This window comes from Oreochromis aureus, linkage group 3 (assembly GCF_013358895.1).
Source record: "Oreochromis aureus strain Israel breed Guangdong linkage group 3, ZZ_aureus, whole genome shotgun sequence".
Classification (NCBI taxonomy): domain Eukaryota; kingdom Metazoa; phylum Chordata; class Actinopteri; order Cichliformes; family Cichlidae; genus Oreochromis; species Oreochromis aureus.
This window is the reverse complement of record NC_052944.1, coordinates 11,057,122-11,078,971: the sequence shown is the minus strand read 5'-3', so window position 1 is coordinate 11,078,971 and position 21,850 is coordinate 11,057,122. Positions and strand designations below refer to the sequence as shown.

The 21,850-nt window shown below is 44.0% G+C and overlaps 2 protein-coding genes across 2 annotated transcripts; both read left to right on the top strand.

Moving 5' to 3' along the window:
• Positions 1 to 6,221: 6,221 nt before the first annotated feature.
• LOC120433333 lies at positions 6,222 to 18,130 on the top strand. The gene is made up of 6 exons (XM_039599444.1): positions 6,222 to 6,276; positions 6,377 to 6,676; positions 7,765 to 8,178; positions 8,284 to 8,418; positions 13,933 to 14,044; positions 17,959 to 18,130. The coding sequence occupies exons 1-6, from the start codon at positions 6,222 to 6,224 to the stop codon at positions 18,128 to 18,130; spliced, it is 1,188 nt and encodes a 395-aa protein (XP_039455378.1).
• Positions 18,131 to 19,124: 994 nt separating this feature from the next.
• LOC116316441 (immunoglobulin kappa light chain-like) lies at positions 19,125 to 21,272 on the top strand. Its single transcript, XM_039609819.1, has 4 exons — positions 19,125 to 19,179; positions 19,279 to 19,992; positions 20,085 to 20,210; positions 20,296 to 21,272. The coding sequence occupies exons 1-4, from the start codon at positions 19,125 to 19,127 to the stop codon at positions 20,466 to 20,468; spliced, it is 1,068 nt and encodes a 355-aa protein (XP_039465753.1). The 3' UTR covers positions 20,469 to 21,272.
• Positions 21,273 to 21,850: the final 578 nt, after the last annotated feature.

Below are 21,850 nucleotides of genomic sequence, written 5' to 3'. Positions count from 1 at the left end.
ATTAGGTTTTCAAGGCGGTATTTACTGTATTCAAATGAAGAGACTCAGATTTTGTGTAAGAATGTATAATATGACGGTGAGTTTAGTCTCCCAAGTGCTCCTGTTGATAATGACTTTCACCTGTGTGTTATTTCTCATGTGTTTAACATTCCCAGTTAATATTTATAGTCCTGTCTTCCCTTTGTTCTTTGTCTCCGTGGCTGTATATCTCCACCCTCTGCTCTCTCTGGTTTCCGAGGATCTCAATTATGAGTTTTGAATTTCTGTTTTTTTCTATTTTGTAATTCTGTTGGCAAACTAATAAAAGATTAGCTTTCTGTCTGCCTTCAGTCCTACACTTGCATCATTAATTCTACAAACTGTGACAGGTTTGGCATCAATCATGTGAAGGACGAATACATTGTATTTGTAAAGTACTTGAATCATGGAACCATAACACTGCACTCACATGGCCTCCACAGTCACCAGATTCCAGTCCCACAGAGCATCTTTGGGATGCGAGATTCACATTGGGGATGTGCAGATACCAAGTCTGCATCAGATGCTATCATATCAGTATGGACCAATATGTCTGAGCAAGGTTGTTTGCACCTTTTTGAATCAATATTTTAAAGAATTAAAGCAGTACAAATGAGTGTTGGATACTGGATGGAAATTGGATATTTAAAATGTAAAGATCCTGCTTTAATCGAGAGTATCACAACAATAAGATAATCCCTAATCAGCAGCAATGCTCACTTTTAAAAGGAAGAGATTTCCAGCAGAACCAAGCAGAGGAAGGCTTTGGAAAAGAGGAGCTAGAGAAGAGGAAATGGAAGACCACAGAGAGACAATGTAAACATACAAACTATGACATGCTGTAATGGTGAATCACCACATGGGAGTGAAAATAGAAGCATAAGTAAGAGATGGTTTGGTGTCACCTGATCCGTTCATAACTCTAAACTTGACCAAAAAGGAAAGTTTGTAGCCTAATCTTAAAAGTAGAGGTCGCTCAAATCCAAACTAGGACCTGTATTAGGTATTAGTAACGCCATTTAGAGTTAGAACCTGGTTAGACAAAATATTTATGAGATTTTTATAATAACAATAACTTTGGTCTTTCCTGAATTTAAAGGTGGAAAAAAAACTGTACCAACTGTCCATCTTAAGAACAGTGTGTCAAGTCCCAGTCAGTTACACCATGATGCAGACAACCTCCACTACGCTGCTTTAAGCATTAATCTAATCAACAGATCAACGAGACAAAGGAACAACCAAGATGAATGTGTTTACTCCAGTGTCAAGCAGCAGGTTATATTTTTTCCAATCCAGTGAGAAAAAAACTTCACACATTCATTAGATGTTGACATCCAAATTGTGTACACCACATAGCTGGACTGGCCATCGGGCATACCGGGCATTTGCCCGGTGGGCCGATGGTGATTTTTCGTTTTTATGGGCCGATGGGTTTTGTTTCTTTCTTCTTCTTTTTTTCGTTTTTCCCCCGTAACAGTATAAACACTGAAAGGTGGTGGATTGGCCAGATGCTGGGAGATGTGTAAAAATAACTCAGTTGTTTGGTGGTGGCTATTGCGGAGCTTCCACAGACTCAGTAACATTAGCAAGTGGTGGAGGCCAGCAGATGCAACACGCTGGCAGGTGGATGACGGAAAGGCAGGAGGAGCAGAGACCTGAGGCGGTGAACTGAACTTCAGGTAAGAAGTTATGACCTGCAGTCTATCTGGGTCAGATATAAACCAAGTTTAGGTGGAGTTTATTTTCGTTGTGCTGACTTTTTACAGTCATTTACAATAACTCATACTGCGTACTAGCTAGCATGACAGAGTTTATAATAAGCTGGGCGGGTGCTATGTTGTTATTCATTTTGAACTTGTTTGATCTTATTTTATTTATAAGGTTAGTTATTAGAGTTTCAAACTGTCCCGTAAAAAACAGAATGGTCTCGTATTCAGTTTCGTACTGAGGTGAAAAGGAACACAGTTTGTCCCGGACTTCAGCTACAATGAAAAAGACACAAAACTGGAGTTATTCTGTGTCTTTGCTGCACAGCTGCCTCTTCTTCTCTCATTCTCTCCCACTCTCTGTCCTGTTGCTACTTCAATCACGAAACTGATCAATGATCAGCTGATCGGCTTTTCTCTCTTGTTTGTTTATCGCCCACTTTGCGCCAGAAAGAAGAAACCAGCGGATGTTGCGCTAAACAACAGCAGCACGTTTAAGCTTGATCAGCTGTTGTTAGAATTTATTTAATATTAATTTCTAGTATCAGCTGATGTTTGCTGGAGCCACAGCTGTAAAGCTGCTGGTCATGATATCGGTTTGATTATCTGGTGAGAGGGAAACATGAAGATGAAACCAGGAGATGTCCTTACTGAATCATCAGAGCTGAACAGGTGATGGAGAAACAGGTTTACCTGTTAGGTGACATGAATGAGTTGAAGGGAAGTTACGAACTGTTTCTGAGAGACAAATAACACCAGGATCCTTTTCTAAGTAGCTGACAGCTGGTAACTGTGCAGGGGCGGGTCTAGCAAAGTGTTGCCAGGGGCCCAGTTAGGGCATTAACAGGGAAAGGGGGGCACAAAGAAATACTTTTCTTTCTTATTCTCATTTAAAATGTCTAGCTTTTAATAAATAATTATCTGAATCTTACAACAAACGTTTTTATCTCATGTAAAATCTATAGAAATCCATTATTGTACATAGTAATTTTTTTAGGGTCCCATCATCGTAGAAGTAGCTAAGTATTGTATATGATGCCAGTATTTTCCCACATTTTCTAGATTCTGTACCAGTACTGTGTGTAAAAAGCCACCAAAAAGTCAATTAAGTTTTATTCTTTCTCACCTGTCTTTCTATCTCCTTTCATTTTTTAAAGGTTGCCATGTTAGAAAAAAATATTTTTCCCTGCCATGCTGTTTATTAATGCGACAAATGAATGGTTTATGAAAATATATCTAAATCTGCCATCAGTAATCAGTAATGATCATGTCTCACCTCTAGTCTTCTCTGTCTTACTTTCAGGTGTTCACCATGTGTTGTAGTTAGTTCAGGAGGTTAACTCGACCAAGCAGTCTACTTTCGGGTACTGTTTAGAATACCAGAATAGGGAGGATGGTGTAGGTTTAAGTTTATTAGACTGATACATATATACCAACAAGACAGTGTACATCACTGTGACAACAGCGTTTGCTTTCATTCAAAGGCTTTATGGTTTTTCCTATAATACCTGGTGGGCTGGTCTCTAGTCAAAATGCCCGGGCCGATTTTTTGTCCCAGTCCAGCCCTGGTACACCATAATGTTTACTGCATTTTTCATTCTATAACAGTGTGTAATATAATCTGGGTTTTTTGTTTCTTTTTTAAATCAGCCTGTAGTTATCTTGTAGTATATAGTCACCTGCTGAACTCATTTAAAGAAAATAATGTGTGGTTGTGGTCTTCTGCTTGAGTTTTGGATGGGAATAAAGAAAACCAGTGTAATTTACAGTGACTGTGACAGGTCAAATGCACTGCATTTTAAGAAAATCTCAGCAAAAAGAAAAAATGTTGCAAAAAGACATAAAGCATGTGGATTTCCCAATTATGAAGCTTTCTTCTTCCAGCAGAGGTAACTCATGTTGTATCATAAACTGTGACAGCAATAGATATCTAAAAGTCTGTGTAATTTCTCCTGACTTTAGGATTTGCAGTTGAGCTCCAGTTCAAATAACAAATCTAAATACGAGCTTTAGGAAATTTGCTTCTTATTTGAAAAAGAAAGCACAGTAGTTTGACTCTCTGGTGAAACAAGAACCTTAAAGGTGACGGGGAGCCGCTACAACGAGTCTTTAACCTCAGCCTGCGACTGGGGAGAGTGCCCGCCCTCTGGAAGACATCCTGCATCGTCCCGGTCCTCAAAAAGAACCGGCCCAGTGAGATGAATGACTTCTGATCGGTGGCGCTGACATCACATCTTATGACGAATCTAGAGCGGCAAAAGCTGCGCCCGTCATACAACAGTGGGGAAAGCGTTACTCACAAATACAGGCAGAGGTATGCCCACACCTCAACAGGCGCCTACTATTGTGGCAGTCAGAGGGCCCGGTGGCGCCAGTGTCCGGCAGCCTCGCCTCTGTCAGTGCGCCCCAGGGCAGCTGTGGCTACAATGTAGCTTGCCATCACCAGTGTGTGAATGTGTGTGTGAATGGGTGGATGACTGAATGTAGTGTAAAGCACTTTGGGGTCCATAGGGAGTAAGTAAAGCGCCATACAAATACAGGCCATTTACCATATTGTCTGCCTAGACACAGTGGATTAAAAGAATATTGTACAACAATACTAAAACATGCAATATGAATATCAAAATAAAACTATACAAATAAAATCAACACTCTATACACCAATTCACAGAATAATAAAAAAATAAATAAAAAATAAAAACACAAATTTCCACTGTGTGACAGTCACACAAACCACCTGCAACTCAACACCTCAAAGACCAAGGAACTGTTTGTGGGAGGTCCAGACCAGGTCCACTGCCAGTTCAGATGGAGGGAGAGGAGGTGGAGGTGGTCAACACGTACAAGTACCTCGGGCTGTAGGTGGACAAACTCGACTGGTCATGCAACACACAGCACCTGTATAAAAAAGGCCAAAGCAGACTGTACTTCCTCAGGGGGCTGAGGTCTTTTAACATATGCAGGAAGTGCCTGAGGTTGTCGGAGTACTGTTCTATGCTGTGGTATGCTGGGGGAGCAACACAGCAGAGAAGGACTCATCCAGGCTGGAAAACTAATCAGGAAGGCTGGCTCTGTGGTCGGCGTGAAGCTGGACACTTTGGTGACAGCGGCAGAGAAAAGGACACTAAAGAAACTGCTGGACATTATGGACAATGCTGGGCATCCTCTGCACATGGTCGGAAATAATCAGAGGAGCCTATTCAGCGACTGGTTGTTTCTCCCAAAGTCAAGAACCAACAGACTTAAAAAGTCCTTTGTCCCACACGCCATCAAACTCTTTAACTCCTCGTTGGAGGAGAGAGCGAAGGAACAACTGAGCTGTAGTACTTTTTTCCACTGTGCAATATTTGCAATATTTTTTCTTATATTCAAATGTGCAATAATCACTGTGCAATAGACTCAAATGTGCAACCCACTGGTATTCCTATTTATCCCTATTATGTATAATCAAGTGAGAGCGTGATGGTAAAGTGCAAACTGCCAAAACACAAGATAACACAAAAACTAGGCTTGACTGCTGGAAAACAGTAAATATAGGAAAGGGAAAGACCTAATAATATTGCAGTTATCACTACAGTTAAGAGAGGTGCTGAGCTGTCAACTGATCACCAACTGGTGGTGAGTTGGATCAGGTGGCAGGGGAAGAATGCCTGGCAGAAGACCCATCCGCATGATCTTCAACTCCAGACTCCTGCAGAGCTTCGACAGCATTCTGGGAGAAGGGAGCAGGAGATCGACAGATGGATTGGTGCTGTGGCTCAATTTACTGGTCGTTCTACTTCCCTACCATCATTTATGGTTGGATTATGGGTGAGGTGTTCCCGGTACCTCCCACTGGGAGGAGACCAGGACACGCTTGAGAGATTATGTCTCTTGGCTGGTCTAAGAACGCCTTGGTATTTCCCGGGAGAAGCTGGAGGAGGTGGTCGGGGAGAGTGAGTTGTGGGCTTCTCTGCTTAGGCTGCTGTCCCTGTGACCCAGTCCTGAATAAGTAGAAGAAAATGGATGGATAGAAAATTACAATAAAATAACAAAGGAATAAAAACGGATATCCAAAACTCAACCTGACACAAACACAATCACAACTTCAAAAGACAGAAAATCCTAAACACAAAATTCAAGAATTCCCAAAATGTATGAAAAACACTAGAAAATCTACTGATATACTTTGTGTGGTTGTGTATTTTTTTCATGTTTTTTAAATATATTATATATTTCAAAGTGATAAACTATGGCTCTCACACTGCCCCACACAAACATATTGTCTACTCGATTTTTAGTGAGTTGACATCTAATATATCTCACCTCTGATCTAAATCATGATGTTCTTCTATTTTTTTTCTCAGCTACTAAGTTTAACACGACAGATGTCAATGATCATGTGATCTAGTTTTCCATATACTGTGCAACTTCTGATTGGCCAGTGAAATCTAATCATCACTCTTAAAAGTGAAGAAAGAGTCGCCATTCTTTTATTCAGTACGACTGTTTGGAACAATGGCATCTGCACACATTGTCTTCTGTCTGATTTATTTGTTCTTGGGTGTAATTGGTAAGTTCTTGTTTAACCACAATTTAATTCTTTTAAGGTCTTTTTTCTCGGCTGCCATGTTCCACAATGTGTATTTGCTTTGTCTTTCATTTCACCACAGCTCAGAAGAACAACATGCATGTATCCTCCTCTGCTCATGAAGAAGCACGTTTTATATCAGCTAAATCTGGAGACAGCGTGACTTTACATTGTTACTATGAACAGAATGTTGCTGCATGGTTTTACTGGTATAAACAAACTTTAGGAGAGACACCAAAACTTATTTCTACCTTCTTTGAGTCAAAAACCAATTTTGTACAAATTCATGATCCATTCAACAATAGTGCACGTTTCACACTAGATAATGAAAAAGGAAGTAATTATTTGATTATCTCAGACTTAAGTGTTTCAGACTCAGCAACTTACTACTGTATATGTCTGTGAAGGTTCTCAGTCATCCAGGTCATCGTAGTCAAAGGAGTTTGCAAAGAAAAGCGTCTGGACTTCTTTGAGTTGCTTGAAGACGTTTCACCTCTCATCCGAGAAGCTTCTTCAGTTCTAAGGTCAAATGGCCGAGAGTCCCAGATTTAAACCCAGTGGGAGTATCCCCCCAAGGAGGGACAAAGGACCCCCTGGTGATCCTCTTAGGTGATCCTCTAAGAGGCACAGAAAAGAAGATCAGACACCAGCGAGGGAGGATAAGAAAGACAGACGCAACAACATTGTCATCCCCTATGTAGCCGGTGTATCAGAGAAACTCAGGAGAGTTTTCTCCAAGCACGACATCCCAGTGTACTTCAGACCCAGCAACACACTCAGACACAAACTGGTTCACCCGAAAGACAAAACTCCAAAACACAGACTGAACAACGTGGTGTATGCTGTACAGTGCAGCGAGGAATGCCCAGACCTCTACATTGGAGAGACCAAACAGCCACTTCACAAGCGCATGGCACAACATAGAAGAGCCACCTCCACAGGACAAGACTCAGCAGTCCACCTGCATCTTAAGGATAAAGGTCACTCTTTCGAGGATGCCAATGTTCACATATTGGACAGAGAGGACAGATGGTTTGAAAGAGGAGTGAAAGAGGCCATCTATGTCCACTGTGAGCGACCATCTTTGAACAGAGGCGGTGGTTTACGACACCAACTGTCTGCCATCTATAATCCAGTTTTGAGTTCCCTCCCCAGACGCCTTAACGCCCACTCACATCCTGGGCCATCTGACCTCAGGAAATCACATGATAGGGTGGGGCCAGGTTTCACAATGAGCTCACCCGAAACCCTGGCTGATTAGGTCCCACACCCGCTTTCACACCTTGGCGCATGTGATTAGAGGATCACCAGGGGGTCCTTTGTCCCTCCTTGGGGGGATACTCCCACTGGGTTTAAATCTGGGACTCTCGGCCATTTGACCTTAGAACTGAAGAAGCTTCTCGGATGAGAGGTGAAACGTCTTCAAGCAACTCAAAGAAGTCCAGACGCTTTTCTTTGCAAACTCCTTTGATTACTACTGTATATGTTCCTATGTGTACGCGTCAACATTCTTAGAGACCATTATTGTCAATGTCAATGATTCAGATTTAAACATACGAGCTTTAGTTCATCAGTCAGCATCTGGGACCATCCAGCCAGGAGGCTCTGTAAGTCTGCACTGTATGGTGCACACTATGCTGAGCTGTGATGGAGAACACAGTGTTTACTGGTTCAAAGACTCTGAAGACTCTCAACCAGGACTCATTTACACCCATGGAGTCAGGAATGATCAGTGTGAGAGGAAAGCCAATAAAAGAACACACACCTGTGTCTATAACTTGAGAATAGAGAGCCTGAATGTGTCTCACGCTGGGATCTACTACTGTGCTGTCGCCTCATGTGGACACATACTTTTTGGAAACGGGACCAAGCTGGACTTTGGGGGTAAGTCACTTTTCTACCAGAGGTGACTCACATGGTATTATAAATAGGAGCAGATCATATTTGATGAACTCAGGAAGAAAAGCTAAAAAGCTCTGTCATTTCTAGGATTTACAGTTTGGCGAGATTCTCCTGCCCTGATGTATTTCTTAAGCGCAGCTTTAACACTCACCACCATCATCAGCGTGTTATCAACTTTTTTAGTTTATAAGATGAAAAAGAGGAACAACTGCCAATCCAGAGGTTAGAATTTCTTTTCATATTTTACTGTTGTCGTTTAAAAATAGTGGCATTTAAGTTTAAATCATTTCTTTTTTTTCTCAGCAGATTCAAACGCAAATGATTCTGTAAATTTAGAGGTGAGTTTTAAAGTGTGGAAGTTCATGTGTTTTTAGGAAATGACATTTCTTGTTGAATTGTAATCTTGATTCTTTTGGTATCCAGAGCACCCAAGAGGACAACCTTCATTATGCTGCTTTGAGAAAAATTAGGACGAAAGGAGCAAGAAGACAGACGAGCAACACCCAGGATGAATGTGTGTACTCCGGTATAAAGTAAACATAGTGGAAATTATGATTTTTAGTATTACCTTTCTGCTGTAGTGATGATTTTGGCAACAATTTTTAAATATTTAAAATATATTTAAAATAAATATAAATATTTTTCCTCTTCTCTTTGGTCCAAAAGAAAAATGACTTAAGTGCTAACAGCATTTGATCACTTTCATCATTTTGAAATTCCTGTAAATGTAATTCCAGTAGATAATTTGTTTTGGATTTTGGGTTTGACGTATTTTTGAAGTTCTGTCATTTTTAGTTGTCTGTTTGCATTTGTTGTTGTGTTAAGGTTTTTCTACCATTTGAAGTTTTGATTCTTAATTTTGCTGGATTCAGTACTGGATACTTGTTTTGATTCCATATTTTATTGTTCTGTGCTTATGATGTGATTAGTTTTTTATGGCGGTATTTACTTTTGAAATTATGAGGCTTACTTCAGTAATATTTATTATTACAGTGAGTAGTAGTCTCCTAAGAGTTCCCGTTTATAATGACTTTCTCCTGCATGTTATTTCTAACCAGTTTAACATTCCCATTTAGTATTTATAGTCCTGTCTTCCCTTTGTTCTTTGTCTCTGCGGCTGTATATCTCCACCCTCTGCTCCCTCTGCTTTCCGAGGATCCATCCATCCATCCATTCACTTCCGCTTATCCTTTTCAGGGTCGCGGGGGGGGGCTGGAGCCTATCCCAGCTGTCATAGGGCGAGAGGCGGGGTACACCCTGGACAGGTCGCCAGTCTGTCGCAGGGCCAACACACAGGGACAGACAACCATGCGCACTCACATTCACTCGCACATTCACACCTAGTGACAATTTCGATTATCCAATTAACGTATCCCCACAAGTTGCATGTCTTTGGACGGTGGGAGGAAGCCGGAGTACCCGGAGGGAACCCACGCAAACACGGGGAGAACATGCAAACTCCACACAGAAAGACCCCGGCCTGATGGTGGAATTGAACTCAGGACCTTCTTGCTGTGCGGCAACAGTGCTAACCACCGTGCCACCGTGGATCCGAGGATCTCTATGATAATTTTTGGATTTCTGTATTTTTCTATTTTGTAATTCTGTTTGCAAACTAATAAAAGATTAGCTTTCTCTCTGCCTTCAGTCCTGCACTTGCATGATTAATTCTACAAACTGTTACACGTTTGGCATCAATCACGTGAAGGACAAATACACTGTATTTGTAGTTGACACATGGAAACATAATACTGTACTCAAACAGCCTCCACAGTCACCAGAGCATCTCTGGGATGTGGTGGAATGGGCGATTCACATTGGGGTTGTGCAGATGCCAAATCTGGAAAAGAGCGGATATAGAGGAGAACATGGAAGAGCACATCAGGATGATCAGGAAGAGGAGTACAGGAGTCTGGTGAGGAACTTTGTCACATGGAGTCACACAAACCACCTGCAACTCAACACCTCAAAGACCAAGGAACTGGTTGTGGGAGGTCCAGACCAGGTCCACTGCCAGTTCAGATAGAAGGAGAAGAGGTGGAGGTGGTCAACACATACAAGTACCTCGGGCTGTGGGTGGACAACAAACTGGACTGGTCATGCAACACCCAGCACCTGTATAAAAAAGACCAAAGCAGACTGTACTTCCTCAGGAAGCTTTTAACATCTACAGGAAGCTCCTGAGGATGTTTTACCAGTTGATGGTTGAGGGAGTACTGTTCTATGCTGTGGTGTGCTGGAGGAGCAGCACAGCAAAGAAGGACTCATTTAGGCTGGAAAAACTAATCAGGAAGGCTGGCTCTGTGTCAGGCAGTGGTCACTTTGATGATGTGCTGAGAAAAAACAACCAATACTCAGACCGGGTCCAGTCAACAACAATGATTTATTAAGCACATGCATGTGGAGATGTACACAATACCACCTTCTGCTCCCGGTGGGACATGCCCGGAACACCTCACCCAGGAGGCGCCCAGGAGGCATCCTTGTCAGATGCCCGAACCACCTCAACTGGCTCCTTTCGATGTGGAGGAGCAGCGGCTCTACTCTGAGCCCCTCCCGGATGGCCGAACTTCTCACCCTATCTCTAAGGGAGAGGCCAGCCACCCGTCGGAGGAAGCTCATTTCTGCCGCTTGTATCCGCGATCTCGTTCTTTCGGTCACTACCCACAGCTCGTGGCCATAGGTGAGGTAGGGACGTAGATCGACTCGGTAAATTGAGAGCTTCGCTTTTACACTCAGCTCCCTCTTCACCACGACGGACCGGTGCAGCGTCCGCATCACTGCAGCCGCAGCACCAATCCGTCTGTCGATCTCCAGCTCCCTTCTCCCATCACTCGCGAACAAGACCCCGAGATACTTAAACTCCTCCACTTGGGGCAGGAACTCATCCCCGACCCGGAGTGGGCACTCCACCCTTTTCCGGCTAAGAACCATGGCCTCAGATTTGGAGGTGCTGATCCTCATTCCCGCTGCTTCACACTCGGCTGCGAACCGTTCCAGTGCGAGCTGGAGGCCTTCACCTGATGAAGCCAACAGAACCACATCATCCGCAAAAAGCAGAGATGAGAGTCTGAGGCCACCAAAGCGAAAGCCCTCCGCCACTTGGCTGCACCTAGAAATCCTGTCCATAAAAATTATGAACAGAACCGGTGACAAAGGGCAGCCCTGGCGGAGCCCATCACCCACCGGGAACGAGTCCGACTTATTGCCGGCAATGCGAACCAAACTCTTGCAACGGTTGTATAGGGATCGAATGGCCCGTAGCAATGGGCCAGACACCCCATACTCCCGCAACACCTCCCACAGGACACCCCGAGGGACACGGTCGAATGCCTTCTCCAAACAAAAACACATGTAGACTGGTTGGGCAAACTCCCATGCACCCTCAAGTATCCTTGAGAGGATAAAGAGCTGGTCCAGTGTTCCGCGACCAGGACGAAAACCGCATTGTTCCTCCTGTATCCGAGGTTCGACTAGCGGACGAACTCTCCTTTCCAGCACCCTGGCATAGACTTTCCCAGGGAGGCTGAGGAGTGTGATCCCACTGTAGTTGGAACACACCCTCCGGTCTCCCTTCTTAAAGATGGGGACCACCACCCCGGTCTGCCAATCCAGGGGTACTGCCCCTGATCTCCACGCAACATTGTAGAGGCGTGTCAACCAGGACAGCCCTACAACGTCCAGAGCCTTCAGGAACTCGGGGCGGACCTCATCAACACCAGGGGCTCTGCCACCAAGGAGTTGTTTAACTGCCTCAGTGACCTCGCCCCGAAATTGGCGGGTCATTCCCTCATCCCCAGACTCTGCTTCCTCCTCGGAAGACGTGTCACTGGGATTAAGGAGGTCCTCGAAGTATTCCTTCCACCGCCTGACAATTTTCTCAGTCGACGTCAGCAGCGCTCCACCAGCACTATACACAGTGCAGGTAGAGCACCGCTTTCCCCTCCTGAGACGCCTGACGGTTTGCCAGAATCTCTTCGAGGCAGTCCGAAAGTCTTTTTCCATGGCCTCTCCGAACTCCTCCCACACCCGAAGTTTTTTGCTTCAGCCACTGCCCGAGCCGCATTCCGCTTGGCCTGTCGATACCTGTCGGCTGCCTCCGGAGTCCCACAGGCTAACCAAGCCCGATGGGACTCCTTCTTCAGCCTGGTGGCTCCCTTCACCTCTGGTGTCCACCATTTGGTTCGGGATTACCACCACGGCAGGCACCAACCACCTTGCGGCCGCAGCTCAATGCAGCAGCTTCGACGATGGAGACGCTGAACATGGTCCATTCGGACTCAATGTCCCCAGTCTCCCTCGGAATGCTGTTGAAGCTCTGCCGGAGGTGTGCGTTGAAGATCTCGCGGACTGGGGCCTCTGCTAGACGTTCCCAGCACACCCTCACCACGCGTTTAGGTGCACCGGGTCTGTCCAGCGCCCCTCCCCGCCACCTGATCCAACTCACCACCAGGTGGTGATGAGTTGACAGCTCAGCCCCCCTCTCTACCCGAGTGTCCAGAACATATGGTCGCAGGTCTGGTGATACGATTACAAAATCGATCATCATCGACCTGCAGTGCCTAGAGCGCCCTGGTGCCACGTGCACTTATGGACACTCTTATGTTCGAACAAGGTGTTCATTATGGCCAAACTGTGATTTGCACAGAAGTCCAATAACAAAACACCGCTCGGATTCAGATCAGGGAGGCCGTTCCTCCCAATCACGCCCCTCCAGGTCTCGCTGTTGTTACCCATGTGAGCATTGAAGTCTCCCAGCAGGACAACAGAGTCTCCAGATGGGGCACCTTCCAGCAACCCCCAGGGACTCTAAGAAGGCTGGGTACTCTGAACTGCCACTCGGGCGCATAAGTGCAGATGACAGTCAGGACCCGTTCCCCGACCCTAAGGCGCAGGGAACAAACCCTCTCATCCACCGGGAAAAACCCCAACGTACCGGCAGCCAGCCGAGGGGATATTAGAATACCCACCCCAGCCCGCCGCCTCACCAGGGGCAACTCCAGACTGAGACAGAGTCCAGCCCCTCTCCAGGAGACTGGTTCCAGAGCCCAAGCCATGCGTGAGGTGAGCCCGACTATATCTAGCCGGTACCTCTCAACCTCACGCACTAACTCAGGCTCCTTCCCCACCAGAGAGGTGACATTCCATGTCCCTATTGCCAGTCTTGGCAGCCGGGATCAGTCCGCCAGGGCCTCCGCTCCTGGCCGCCGCCCATCACACAATGCACCCGACCCCTATGGCGCCTCCTGCGGGTGGTGGGCCTGCGGGAGGATGGGCCCATGTCTCCTCTTCGGGCTGTGCCCGGCCGGGCCCCATGGACTAAGGCCCGGCCACCAGACGCCGCCCTCGGGCACCCTCCCGGGCCTGGCTCCAGGGCGGGGCCCTGTAACCCTATCCCGGGCAGGGTAAACTGTTCCTCGATATTCTCTTCATAAGGGTCTTCTGAATCGCTCTTTGTCTGGTCCCTCACCCAGGACCAATTTGCCATGGGAGACCCTACCAGGGGGCAAAAGCCCCCAGACAACATAGCCCCTGGGATCCCTGGGACACACAAACCCCTCCACCATGATAAGGTAGCGATTCACGGAGGAGATTCCCAATTTTCTTTTTTCTTTATATCTACCCTTTTCTTAGTTTCAGTCTATACTGTATTCTTTGAGTTCCTGTGTATTCTTACCTTCCTTGTGTCCACGTGCCTGGTCTAGTTTTGTGTCTGTCCCTTCTGTAACTCAACAGGAAAGAAAGGAGGTGGTTGCCATGGTGATGGGAGTGTTGCCTGCAAAACTGTCATCTCCATAAACGGAGATGTCCGAAAGGTGCAGGAGATGAAACATGAGCAGGACATGGGGTCTAAAGGATTCTCTCCAACTTTTAAAGCTCTTTTTTACCACACACAATAAAAGTGGTTACTGCTTGCATGCGGCAGCTTTTGTTTAATTTGACATTCTAACTAGGGATGCAACGATACCAATTTTTTCAAACTGATCCGATACCGATACTTGGATCTGAGTACTTGCCGATACCGAGTATAAAAACCGATACTTCTACCACACACAAGTTAAACTTAACCAGTAGTAAAGAAACGACCCCAGACAACTCTTTAACCCAAACGAAACGTTTACTGAACGTAAGGGCAGAGACAAATACTGTACAACACATCCCTTTTTTAAACTCAAATGATATTCCAATTCCTTAACCAAATGAAATACACTGTATAAATGACATAATTCCCTTTCAAATTATATTAAACAACCCAACTTATGTTATCACCTTTTGGTAAGTGACTCACTAATATACACTCCAAAACACGTTATATAAATCCACTAAACACACAATATTCACACATGGGCTCCACAGACTCACATTCACACTTGTTGCAGGCCTGTTTGCTGCTCACGCCGGACGATGGAGAAAAATCCTCTTCTCCCCAGTAAGAGCACAAAAGTCTGACTTACAGTTCCGTTGCCCGGTAGATCGCCGTTCACCAGTCCCACAATAAATCCACTCCTTGCGGACCCGATGCTGTCTCTGCTACAGCACGTTAGCGAGTCACTGTCCAGCTCTCCGACAGTTCATAGCGGCTGCCTCCTTGGCGAAGCCAAGCAGTCCGGGCTAGCCTTTAGCCTCGGCGGTCGTAGCTGGAAACACAGCACTAGGGATGGGTATCGTTTAGGTTTTATCCGGTACCGGTGCCAAACCGGTACTTTTGAAACGGTGCCGGTGCTTAAACGGTGCTCAAACCGGTGCTTAAAGAATGGAGAACACAAACTTTGTCCAAAAACCCCTCATGTTCAGCTGGTTTTTTTGTAAAAAGATAACAATGTTAGCCTTTTCTGCAGCTATAGGGCATATATGGTATCACTCTTGGCTGGAAGCAGTGCTTAAACAATGGAAAAAACACAAACTTTGTCCCAAAACCTCTCATGTTTAACTGTTTTCCACTTTTTCTTTGGTCATTTTAGCCTTTTTGGCCAGGGTGAAGGGAGTATCTGCCATCAAACAAGAAGACAGCCGCATGTAACTACGACGGTGTTTGCTAGTTCACCTTACATGCATTAATATAATAACGTGGTTAGCGTACTCAACGTAAATTACACACGAACAACATGAAGCTACTCACGCAGAGGAGAACGGCTGCTGCTGCCATCATCATCCGTCATCATTTCTGCTACGCTGACAGGGCTAGGGGCCAGGACTCTACTCTTTTGGGGGGGATGTTGCTAACTCCGGGTCCGCTAACAGGGACCACACCCGCAGTAGATGTGCACGGTGTGAGGTCTCGCAGCAAGCTATCAAACACGGCAAATTTCTCAGCTTTAAAAAAAAACGCTATGCGTCGCCAGGTGTTTCATCAGATTTGAGGTGTTACCTCCTTTGACAGTATCACAGTATCAGCTTAAAGCACTTGTTGCAGGCTGCTGAGTTTGCATCTTTTGCTGTGAAGTACAGCCAGACTTTTGACCGCTTCGCCTTGGACATTTTTAATCTGTAGCTCTGCTCTGAAAGAACGTACGTACCTGGCCCCGCCTACTATCCTCGGAAACGTAAAATGATTGGCTAGAATTGGCTCAGGAAAAAAAAAGCATCGAAATAAAGCACCGAAATGTGCGCTGCTTTTCAGTCTGGTTACTACCGTTTATGTCAGAACCGGTGCCATCATGGCACCGGACACCGGTACCCATCCCTACACAGCACGGTGGTGCGACCATTGAAACAAAAAGTCACTTCACCCACACTCTGTTGTGAAGCTCTCACACGGTCAGCTTTCTAGTCACACACTCTTTTGTGCTGGTTAACCTCAGTAAAACTAGCCGGGTCTCTCACTTTGGTTCAGCTAACCTCGTTCATCTCTCCATGCCGTTCTCTTCTCCTCCTCCATTGCAACAGATACACAGGTCCCGTTTTATGCTACCTTCACGGGCCTCCAGAAAATGAGAACTCTGAAAAATATTTTAACTCCCTTCAGAGTTACATACCATAAAATAATACTTTTATGATTAACATAACAGTTTGATTGCTCTAATTACCTGTATTTACCTTGCGACATATTACAGGGCAAATTACATTCAGGGTAGAGTTACATCACATAACATCAACTGTGAACACCTTATGTTACCGTGGCGTTTAAGTCCATGGGAATTATGAGTATCCACTCCCAAATTCCCATCCAGGCTACATTAGTATCGGTTCATGGTATCGGTTAACTTTTACGAGTACGAGTACGCACACATTTTACAGTATCGGCCCCGAAACCCGATACCAGTATCGGTATCGGTGCATCCCTAATTCTAACCATTTAATAATAAATTGTGAAAACTTTGACTAGAATTTGTCTTCTCTCATAAAAAAACAAAAAACCCAACAGTTTATAGACTTGTCTTAGCTATCATGCTTCCCTTGTGTTTTCCATGCCTTTCGTCAAGTTTTCATCTGTTTATGTTAGAAGTTGGGACTGCATGTGTTCTATTGTGTTGTGTGTCTTTTCCTTTTTCAGTGCAGGCGGTCATGGTTGCGAGCATCAGGGTTTTCCTGATGCACCTGCAGAGCATCAGGCATCATTTGCTAGGCTATTTAAGGAGCAGCGTGACAGCTCTTGGGTGTCAGACTATTGTCTCATTCTCAAGTGTACTACTTTGATTAGCAGGACATTCACAGATTGCCTTCTCTTCTGCTTCCTGCCAGTTCGTGACACTCCCTGCCCAACCATTCTCAGCCTGAAGTTATCTGTGCATCAACTTGCCTACCTTTCCATACTACCTCAGTTCATTTCTTCTGGGCCTCAGCCTCCCCGCTCACCTGGACTACCACCGGTCCACGCGGTCCCTAATCTCCAGCCTTATGTATCCCACCTCGTTCCTAGATTGTGAATTTGTGGCTCCTGCTTTATTTGTGTTTTGTATTGTTCTGTTTATTGGAAAGTGTTCAGTATTAAAGCTGCCTGTTTGAGTTCACTTAATACTTAATGAGTCCTTCATTTACGTTCTACTTTACCCGACCGCAACAAGGAATGATCCACCCCCTGCTCGACCCCAAGCAGCACATCACACCGTAAGTTAAAATAAGAAATAGTTTATTGACTGCGACTGCTTGCCTAGCCCCAAAGAAACATAACCAAATGACAATCACTTACCTCCCTGACTAACAAAACATGAGAAAACTGTGCCCAACTGAAAATGCGGTCCACCCCTACTTCCGCCTGGATTCACAAACAACACAGGGCGTTGCAGCACCAGCCGGTTGGGGTTAAACCGAGGATGGATGAATTGCTGTCCTCAACTGCACCGTCTGCTGATCTGCTAGATCACCATCCAATCCGGGCACACCATCTTCAGGATCCACCACTCCTGGAGGTGCACCTGCACACTCACATTTACATGTCAGAACCTTAGCCCACGACGGCAGCCGTAACACTGCCACTAAGAGAAGGACATCATTCACTGTCCAAAAATAGCTCTGTGTTAACTTGGCGGAAAAATGGCAACCTGTTCAGGGTTTAACCTGAAACACTTAAGTCTGAGATAATCAAGTGAGAGTGTGATGGTAAAGTGCAAACTGCCAAAACACAAGATAACACAAAAACTAGGCCTGACTGCTGGAAAACAGTAAATATAGGAAAGGGAAAGACCTAATAATATTGCAGTTATCACTACAGTGAAGAGAGGTGCTGAGCTGTCAACTGATCACCAACTGGTGGTGAGTTGGATCAGGTGGCGGGAGAAGGATGCCTGGCAGAAGACCTGTCCGTGTGATCTTCAACTCCAGACTCCTGCAGAGCTTCGACAACATTCAGGGAGAAGGGAGCGGGAGATCGACAGATGATTGGTGCTGCGGCTCAGTTTACTGGTCGTTCTATGTCCCTACCCTCAATTATGGCTGGTTTATGGGTGAGGTGTTCCAGGCACCTCCCACTGGGAAGAGACCAGGACATGCTTGAGAGATTATGTTGCTTGACTGGTCTAAGAACGCCTTGATGATAGAGGTCTGATCGTCTGATCCTTAGCAGACTCTGTGTGCCTCCCTCTGGCATACAAACACAGCTTAAGGTGTTTGTATGCCACACAGACGCATGCCTATACGTACACACAGACAAGGTACTCTTTTTTCACATGTACGCTTATGTAAGATGTAATATGTTAATGAGACGTGTGGTTACATACATATTCATGTAACCACATTAAAAGGAGCGCTACAGGGAACCTGGCTGAGAGTCTGATGGAGGTCAAGTGGCAGAACAACATTCGACTTCAGTCAGGTCTCCCTCGTGCACGAGCAATACAAAGGACTTTGCCGACTTCTGTCTTACTTTGCTGTGTAGTAGAATTGTCTTGAACGTTCCAGCAAATAGGTTTGTGCTAGACAGACCTATCAGCATCTCTGCTTAGGCTGCTGGCCCCGCAACCCAGTCCCCGATGAAGTGGAAGAAAATGGATGGATGGAAAGTTACAATAAAATAACAAAGGAATAAAAACGGATATCCAAAACTCAACCTGACACAAACAAGAGTCACAACTTCAAATGACAGAAAATCCTAAACACAAAATTAACAAATTCCCGAAATGTATTTAACATGAAAACCTTTAAAATAGTTACTTGCAAACTTTGTGTGGTTGTGTATTCCTTTTCATTTTTTTAAAGACATTAAGTATTTCAAAGTGATTAACTATGGGTCTCACACTGCCCCACGCAAACATATTGTCAACAGGGTATTTAGTGAGTTGACATCTAATATATCTCACCTCTAATCTAAACCATGATGTTCTTCTTTTTTTTTTCTCAGCTACTAAGTTTAACACTACAGATGTCAATGATCATGTGATCTAGATTTCCATATACTGTGTAGCTTCTGATTGGCCAATGATATGTACTCTTCGCTCTTAAAAGTGAAGAAAGAGTCACCATTCTTTTATTCAGTACGACTGTTTGGAACAATGGCATCTGCACACATTGTCTTCTGTCTGATATGTTTGTTCTTGGGTGTAATTGGTAAGTTTGTGTTTAACTACAATCTAATTCTTTTAAGGTCTTTTTCTCAGCTGCCATGTTCCACAATGTGTATTTGCTTTGTCTTTCATTTCACCACAGCTCAGAAGAACAACATGCATTTATACTCCTCTGTTCATGAAGAAGCACGTTTTATATCAGCTAAATCTGGAGACAGAGTGACTTTACATTGTTACTATGAACAGAATGTTGCTGCACGTTTATACTGGTATAAGCAAACTTTAGGAGAGAAACAAAAACTTATTTCTACCTTCTATAAGTCAGAAAACAATTTTGTACAATTTCATGATCCATTCAACAATAGTGCACGCTTCAGACTAGATAATGAAAAAGGAAATAATCATTTGATTATCTCAGACTTAAGTGTTTCAGACTCAGCAACTTACTACTGTATATGTTCCTATTTCTACACATCAACATTCTTAGAGACCATTATTGTCAGTGTCAATGATTTAGATTTAAACATACGAGCTTTAGTTCATCAGTCAGCATCTGAGACCATCCAGCCAGGAGGCTCTGTAAGTCTGCACTGTATGGTGCACACTATGCTGAGCTGTGATGGAGAACACAGTGTTTACTGGTTCAAAGACTCTGAAGACTCTCAACCAGGACTCATTTACACCCATGGAGTCAGGAATGATCAGTGTGAGAGGAAAGACAACAAAAGAACACACACCTGTGTCTATAACTTGACAATAGAGAGCCTGAAGGTGTCTCACGCTGGGATCTACTACTGTGCTGTCGCCTCATGTGGACACATACTGTTTGGAAACGGGACCAAGCTGGACTTTGGGGGTAAGTCACATGACTCACATGGTATTATAAATAGGAGCAGATCATATTTGATGAACTCAGGAAGAAAAGCTAAAAAGCTCTGTCATTTCTAGGATTTACAGATTCTCCTGCCCTGATGTATTTCTCAAGTGCAGCTTTAACACTCACCACCATCATCAGCGTGTTATCAACTTTGACAGTGTATAAGATGAAAAAGAGGAACAACTGCCAATCCAGAGGTTACAAATTGTGTTCATATTTTACTGTTGTGCTTTAAAAATAGTGGCATTTAAGTTTAAATCATTTCCTTTATTTCTCCACCAGAATCAAACGCAAATGATTCTGTAAATTTAGAGGAGAGTTATGCTGCTTTGAGGAAACATAGGACGAACGGAGGAAGAAGACAGAGAAGCAACACCCACGATAAATGTTTGTACTCTGAATGTTTGTACTCCTGTATAAAGTACAAACACCAGACGTATAATTGTGTTTTTTAGTATTATCTTTCTGCTGTAGTGATAATTTTGGCAACAATTTCCAAATATTTTTTCCTAACTTTTCTTTGATCTGAAAGAAAAATGATTCAACTGCTAACAGCATTTGATCACTTGCAAATTTTTCAAATTCCGTGAATTCCAGTAGATAATTTGTTTTTCTTTAAAAGGTTTGTATATCATTTGAAGTTTTGATTCTTAATTTTGGTTGGTTCAGTGTTGGATACTTGTTTATTTTGTATCCTTGTGATATGATTAGGTTTTTGTGGCTGTATTTACTATATTGAAATGAAGAGGCTTAGTTTTTCTATAAGAATGTGTAATGTTATTGTGAGTAGTGGTCTCTCAAGTGTTCCTGTTGATAATGACTTTCACCTGCATGTTATTTCTGACCAGTTTAACATTCCCAGTTAATATTTATAGCCCTGTCTTCCCTTTGTTCTTTGTCTCTGTGGCTGTATATCTCCACCCTCTGCTCTCTCTGGTTTCCGAGGATCTCTATTATGATTTTGAGTTTTCTGATTTTTTCTATTTTGTAATTCTGTTTGAAACCTAATCAAAGATTAGCTTTTTTTCTGCCTTGAGTCCTGCACTTGCATCACTAATTCTAAAAACTGTGACACGTTTGGCATCAATCACGTGAAGGACAAATACACTGTATTTGTACTTGAAACATGGAAACATAATACTGTCCTCTAACGGCCTCCACAGTGACCAGTCCCACAGAGCGTCTTTGGGATGTGGTTTAATGGGAAATTCACATTGGGGATGTACAGATGCCAAAACTGCAGCAGATGCTATCATATCAGTATGGACCAATATATCTGAGCAAGGTTTTCAGCACCTTGTTGATTCAATGTTTTGAAGAATTAAAGCAGTACAAAACATACTTTTTGTTTTGTTTTGCTCCAATTTGCCTTGTTCCTAGATTGTGAATATGTGGCTCCTGCTTCATCTGAGTTTTGTATTGTTCTGTTTTCTGGAAAGTTTTCAGTATTAAAGCTGCCTTTTTGAGTTCACTTAATCCTCTTTTTTTTTTTTTTTCTACGCCTGTCCCGTTTGGTTTTTTAGCCATCAAAATTGTTTTCTGAAGGCCAGCAAAGATACCCAATGGATTTACTTTACCAATTGGATCATCACAGCTTTGCTGTATTGGTCCATTTGATCGGCCTTTGTTATTATCATTATTTATTTTATTTCTATTTTCAGTTGTTACAGACGGGACAGACATGGCTGGGGGATAGGAAAGGGAGAAAGAAAGATGAAGGAAAAGAAAAACAAAGGGGAAGAAGGGCACTTAAAAAGAAAAGAAAATCCCAGATCACCTATTGAGAGAAACAAAAGAGAAAACAAGGAAAAAAAGAGAGGAGCATACCATTGCAATA